Source organism: Priapulus caudatus, unplaced genomic scaffold, assembly GCF_000485595.1.
Source record: "Priapulus caudatus unplaced genomic scaffold, Priapulus_caudatus-5.0.1 Scaffold85, whole genome shotgun sequence".
In the NCBI taxonomy this organism is placed as follows: domain Eukaryota; kingdom Metazoa; phylum Priapulida; class Priapulimorpha; order Priapulimorphida; family Priapulidae; genus Priapulus; species Priapulus caudatus.
The window spans coordinates 57,235-64,734 of NW_014577146.1; the positions used below are offsets into that span (position 1 = coordinate 57,235).

General features: G+C 40.3%; 1 protein-coding gene across 1 annotated transcript in view; it reads right to left on the bottom strand.

Moving 5' to 3' along the window:
- LOC106804743 (transcription factor COE3-like) overlaps positions 1-7,500 on the bottom strand; it is a gene marked incomplete in the record, with an annotated part of 113,990 nt that overhangs the window by 34,881 nt on the left and 71,609 nt on the right. The window contains 2 exon segments of the mRNA XM_014806067.1: positions 473-593; positions 1,604-1,685. Coding sequence (XP_014661553.1) covers positions 473-593; positions 1,604-1,685 — 203 coding nt within the window.

Consider the following 7,500-nt stretch of genomic DNA (forward strand, 5'->3'; position numbering starts at 1 on the left):
TTAACTCGAGTTAGCTTAACCTCGCCGTATTGACAAGCGGTTGGTCTTGTTTTAGAGAGCAAAGAATTCTGCTTAATGCAATACCATGAAATTATTATAGACTCGCAGGCAAAGTAGAATAATGTTGTCGTGAAATAGCACTATTTTCCCGTTTTTCCGTTGTACACTCTAGGTATTATTAGCTCTTGATATATATATATATATAGGTCGCTACGTTTATTTCTTTCAGGCGTCCCATCTATCTATATCGTTAGACTTATCATGGATGCTATAGTTTACACATCGATGAGAAACTCCGCGTTCGCTACTTCCATGCCGGTAAACAGCGCCGAAGAATAACAGTGCTTTCGTGGATCCACACGGGACTGCGAGGTTGACACACGAGCAACCACAATACCCGTAATTAATTAATGCCATACTTAATACCCTTCATTAGCATAATATTTTATGGGCAATAGTGTTTAATACTTACATCCCTCTGAAGGGTCGAGTCTGCGCGCTCTCCTGCCATGCTTGGAGTTGTTGTGAACAAACATGTTGTCGGATACCGCCAGTAACGCACCATCGACGCCCACTGTGGTCGACACCACCACCTACCAAAACAATCACACTTTACTGTAAAAAATATCAGAATTGAACGATCGTATCGCTCGCAATGAATTTCTATGGCTAGTCAAATTTTACCACCATTTCAGCGTGTCGAGTATCAAGTGTGTCATGGAAGTCCGTACTCAATAATATAATATGAGTAAAAAACCCGGTATGGTTAGGTATCAAAAAGAATCTAATCTAGGGCCAAGACTATGCATTGAAAGTGCTACTAGTGATCAGAATAAGTTATCGACAAAGGCAAATATAATATTTACATGAATCTATCTACGAGCATTTGGTAGACACGACGTTATATCCGCCACTGACGATACTTTCCACGCCTCTGTGTTTTCGACATCGAAATATAATGCCTAACATGTGTTCAGTCTAACGGCCCAAATACAAACACGCACTTTAGCCCAACACGACAGCAAACCGAGAATCACACAGTGTAAGCCTCTACAGTCTAGTATGGGCCACCCAGAAGCACTGATCAGGGATCGGGTCGCTAGCAAAAGTCAAGTAAATCATTCTTTCCCGCTAGGAATCAGCTTACCGCATGAGAAATTTGTTAAAGATAAGGTCGTAAATTGCAAGAAATGGGCGATGGGCGATGACATCAGGATGCAACAGCCACAAGATGACTGACCGATGTTCTTATACGTCGGTACAAGTTAACAAGTTGACAACAAGAAAGGATAATCGCAGCCGGAGTGCAAATAAAGCATGGCCGGTTTAGCTAAATTTCATGCAGTGAGTTTCTTGCTTGATACCGAAAACTATGTTGCCCTTGGTTATTTATAAATGCATTATTTGTTTTATGTACGATCGCTTCTCATTGTTATGTTAAAAACTTACTATGGTAAACTACGCAAGGCCACACGTTTCATATAAGGGGATTATTCCCCACAAGAATACTAACTCATGATACATGTGTCTCACTACGCCAATTTTTGTAGGCATCCGTATAAACATCATTCATATTTAATAAGTAAAAAATACATGTGTCTACCTGAAAACGCCGCATGTCTCTCGGGTTTCCTGCATTCTTGAGACAGTTCTGATTGCACTTTAAGAAGAATTTGAGAAAAAATCTGAAAAGAAAAAGAGAACAATGATGAGTATTGCTGTTATAAGCAGTAATATATCAGGAATCACGCTGATTAGTTCGTATATAGATTTGTAAAACAACGGCAGCACTACATCGCGTATATTGAGATCTAGTCGACCTTACCATTATATCGTAAATAAATAAATAAATAATTACTTATATATAAATCCTATATATATATTTATATTCTATTTTATTTATTTATTTATTATTTCCTTATTTATTTATTATTATTCTGTTTAGATCGTTGTCAAATCTTGACCTACGATCTTGTTTTTGGCGTTATATTAAAGACAATGTTTTTTTCACATAGGGCTCTCAACTTTCCTACGGGTCGATTCAATGTTGGCACGTTTTGAAAGGCTTCCCGCACGGTGAATTTGGTATGTCCGCTGCCAATATACTCGTCAAGTGCATTGGCGACGACTGACGCGCAGCAGACATAAATAGGCACTCATATCGCTTCATCGAGGGGGAAGATCATGTATTGCACGCGTGAGAGGTGATTGGGAACCATTCCTCGGCATGTCAACCGTGCTGAATGACAATTTTTGACGGCAGCGCCGTTCATTATTGTTTTTTGAAGGGCTCAGGCATGACATGAATTTCAGCAAGCTCCGAGCAAGTCGGCCGTTATCTATGCCGGCGCGCAGCTGAGTACTTTATTAGCCCATCGCTTGTCGTTTCTAATGGATGAGAATATTTGCAGTGCTCAGAGGTTGAATAAAGCATACATGCTATAGATCGCCCAATTGTGATGATGCATTAGTCACCGTTCGTCTCCGCTCACGAGGCCCTAGGGACGTATGCGATGAATATCATCCATAATGACTTATGAATGATGGTTTTCTATCCAAAGGTTTTGTATAGATGATATTTTAATTATTTTTATCTTTTATGGTCTCCATTTTACTGAAGTTATTATTATTGCGCGAACAAAGGTAATGTAGTCGGTCACTGTATAGACGTTTATTGTGTGGTTGTTCGGCTTGTAGATGGCAGCGCGCTGTGAACAAAATGGCACACTTTAAAATCTTTATATTTCATCAGCCGAAAGTTATGTATTTACACGGTGCAGTTACGACTGAATGGCAAAATTAAAAGCAGCGATGAACAGCGGGTATGTAAATGTAGACGGGCTCACTAATCCCCCTCCCTGACGTGATGATGCCACGCTTTCCTCCGGCTCTGATAAATAAGTAACGCGGTTGAGGAGATGTGCAAACACTTTAACTGAGATGGAGTTCTCTTTCATTTATGAGGCTGCCCATCATATTTCATTAGTTTTGTGTCGAGCTCCCTCAGCGATGGACGAAAGTCGATGAGACTACCGTGACTACTAACGCATGAGATGACCCAGGATACTTATACGTATTTTACTTTGTTTTTTAATGTTATCTTGTGATGTGTCTTCTCGATAGTTTTCAGTCTTGAATTATTATTTGTATTTTCTGGACGGGGACTTGCGTTTATCAAGCATCTACTACTCTATACTATATATATATATACTCTATACTACTCTACTATGACTAGCTATACTACTATTTTATTATTATTACCCTCGAATATGTTACGATAAGGAAATTTCCAAAGGTTTTATGCCTCTATTATCTGTTCTAATATAATTCACATCAATAATAGGAGAAATAAAACTGCATTACGATGACAATATTTATGAACATTTTCCGTGCGTATTTCTTAGTATATTGTATTTCATCATTATAGCTAAAAAATAATGCAGAGAATCGCACTAATTATAAAATCGCATGGCGATGGGTTATATACATTTGCACGACAAGATATAGCTCTGATGGATTCTAATTTAGCCACTAAGTATCAGCCATTTCATTTTCGGGCGTATGTTATAATCAACAATGCATGCTTACTACTTTATCTCGAACATTTGGCTCTATGTGAAGTTGTTCTCTGATTATCATTATATATTATAAATATCATTGTTAATATTATAAATTAACTGCCATAATTTACTTTTGGTAAGGCTCATAGTATACTGCGAGCACATATAGATTACACTACGTGCATGAACGTGGTTATTACGATGCATGTGGCGCATATACTTTGTATATGGTGTTATTCATCAATATGTATAGCGGAACGACAAACATTTGGATTATAGAATTCTGGATTTAAATATGGCGGTACGGTGTAAAGGACTGATCACGAGGCGCGCGAACACTTACACGGTCACGGTGGGATTTCCATTCACACAGATTACCGATGCACAAACAGCAGACGAGTAGAATGGACCACCCGTCGTGAATTTGTAACATCCCGACGACGTGTTCCAGGAAGAATTTAGCGGCACGAACGCCGATCAAATAATGACATACGTGTTTGAGGCGCCCCTATTGGTGATCATGCCCGATCCATCAAACAGACTGCAAACACATCGCACGCTGCTGGGTATATTACAGTATTAATGCCCACTCATTTTATTTTTAGTAGCAGGATTTGAATTTTTAGCTCATTTTAATCACGTATGGGTATCGCAGTACGTATAGCTACGATGTCGTTAACGTTACACTCTATTATTATATGTATACTATACTACTTTGAACACAGTTGGGGGATCTCTATAGATGTTCCGTGCAGTAGATTTCACGGGTTACAACATTTTCACCCGCAGAACAATTACTATCTCATTAACATGCGATTAACTCTCAATGAGAATGCTCAATAACTATTTCACTTTGCATGCGATGAAAATTTACAACGTGAGAAAGATCTGCATCAAATTTTTCTCGGCACGCCCGCTACGTATCTGCTTCGTTCAAACATGAATAAATTCTCGTGGAAGATGTGAACCACGACGTCGCACCGTCACTGCACCTTGATCTTCATTTGTCATCGCTGTCTTTCGCGCAGTCTCCATTATAAGGACAGCCTCGGCCTAATGGCAACCATCTAAATTATTCAGTCATTTTGATAGCAATCACTAATTGATGGGAACCAGCGATTAATAATTTATTAGCATAAATGCCACAGAGCTACAATTCGTTGCTGCAAATCGCTACTTAGCTGCGCTGAGCTCATTATAGGAACAAAAGCCAAATAGGGTCAGATGATCGTAAGTTTCTGCTCTTCTCCTGTAACGCGAGGATTAGCAGCGCGGACCATCACGGCGGTGGTGGACAGACGGCGACAACGGCGAATTTCGCCCCCAAAGAGGATTAGTCTAGATTACAGACACCGAACACCTCCCGTGCGTCCCCCGCGACTGCTAGAATTACCAACACTGTTGGTCACGATCTTTGGGGAGCGAAGTCGTAATTTTCTACAAATGTCCTGTCGAATTCACATAAGCAATTTAGTGCAAGTCGTATCCAGGGAAGGCTAGAGTCACTAGTGACTAATCACGAATTGAATGCATGTAATACAGTTGACACGAGATTGCTACTCTAGATATACTTGCGCGTAATATTAATATATATATATATATATATAACCTAACGCGGGAAAATTTTGCATCAAAATGTCGATTATACAAGTCGATGTCGGCTGACATTTTTCATAGATTTAAATTTTTATTAAGAATCTGTTAGTTGAAAGGCTTAACGGCACGATATAACCATGTTATGTACGATTATTTGTCGGGAATGTATATGTATGTGTGCATATATATATATATATATATATATATATATATATATATATATGATTTATTTATTAAATTAATTATCTATTTATATACAGTATATACACAATAGAAATATTATCGGGTATTTTTTAATATTGATTTTTTTTTTAATTGCACATCCATGCTAGCAGGGAATCCGCTTTTCCCGTAAAGCACGCTCGCAGTTGATAACCTAAGACATCAAACACGCAATGATATCATGAATATATATATATATATACTATAGCGTACGAATAGCGGGCAGAACAACGAGTAGACAATGGAAATGTTTCTGATTTGGCCGCTATGATGGGAAGACAGACCGTTTCACCTGCTGCAAATCACTGATAGTGCCTCTAGGGGCAGACATGAAGCGCTTTTTTATGGGCATTCATGAGGAAGCTAGCCACGAGGATCCATCAGAGTCATACGCGAGCAGGATGCACCTGGCCTGGCCGCGCACGTTACAGCCAACCAAACAGGAACAATCATTTTCAAAGGCAAATTAACATGAATTTTTAATTGAATTATTTAATTAATTTATACCGATGAATTAAATCCGTGAGGAATCTATAGGTAAATTGTTTTGACAGCTGAGAAAGTGATGAGGCGAGAAGTCTTGGAAATAATGATGGTTTCTTTGAACAAAAAACTCGTTGATAAATATTACCATGATTGCATGAGCAAATTAAGAATGAGATCGATGCCGTATAGCGTAGAGGTCTACGAGATCGAAGGAGAGGGGGCGAGGGAGGGAGTGCGCATGACCACGATTTAGGAATTCACATGCTTACTAATGATGCATTCATTTTTAATCTGTGGACGGTTAACAAATTGCCGCAAACGACTGGATAATTGTACCGGATTTTAAGACGAAGTCGCTTGTTTTCTGTTTAGTAGTATTTATAATTGAAAAACGCTTTGCAAGTATTTATACGATTAACATAAACGCACGATTGCATAAACGATTATTATTATTATTTTCACCATGCTATTCTACATGAAGGGAAATGTGCTGGTGTGGTGAAACGAAGGCTATATTCGGACTAATCTCGCCGTGACGTACACAGATGCAAAAGATGAGAGTTTTCTTAATGCTAATGCAAATGAACAAGTACTCAAACGCAAATATCAACTAATGATATACACAAATAAGTATAATACCAGAAGGCCTTTACTTGCGCGCGTGAACGTGAATTTGAAACACGAATACATGTCCGTCCAGAATACACCACGAGCACCTCGCAGGTCGTGAAGGGAACGAACAGCTCCTGCCGGCATCTGCTAGCATTGACAGAGTCGGTGAAAGCGCGAAGGATCGGCTGGTGGCTTATGGTAACCCGGAGCGGCGGGCACATCTGTACACTTCCCCGAGAGCGTGTGTGAGCGTGACGCGCGCGGCGGATTTCTGCATGCCGTGATGCCGTGCGTCGCCGCACACGCAACGCCGCCCAACGTGCGGACACATCTCTCCGTTATAAACTAATTACCCGTCGATTAATTCCAGTGCCATGTTGACGATATCGTGTAGCATGAGAGCGGTGCGCTGCTGTCAGATTTAACACGATGTTGCCGAGAGTCCCCTGGTATTGCGGCACGCCGCATCGCGCGGCAGAAGCCACGTGTGCGAGGGCTGCCACTGCTTGTAACTAATTGTCAGCCCAATTAGTGGTCATGCTTATACCAGCTATCAATTTTGCCAACCCTTTGTGGTGCTTGCCAGGGGAGTTTGTCCCAGGCGAGACCTTTACTTTGTAGTGCATAGCGCAGATCCTTTGTTGTGCCGCTACTCGGTCATTACAGCTTATTAAAGCTCTCCACACGCGGGCAAGTACATTGATAGAATTATTTTTCGATTTCCTCTGGCATGCCGCGTTTGACGATTTCTGGCCAGTCCTTATGCTAAGGTTTCTCCAATTTGCCAAGTATATGTGATTGTAATATTAAATTTTGTCGGAATTGCCGGCAGCAAGGAATTCGCACTACCTCAAACTTTACGGCCTTTGCCGCATGTGCCTTTCGCGAACACTGCGAAAAGTAAAGCAGCGTGTGGCGCGATTCTTGTAGTAGAAATTGACTAGTACTATTAGAAATTATTACGCTTCTTGAATTATAGCGATGCATGGGAAACATTCTACCGTGCACTGACTATGTGTCAAAC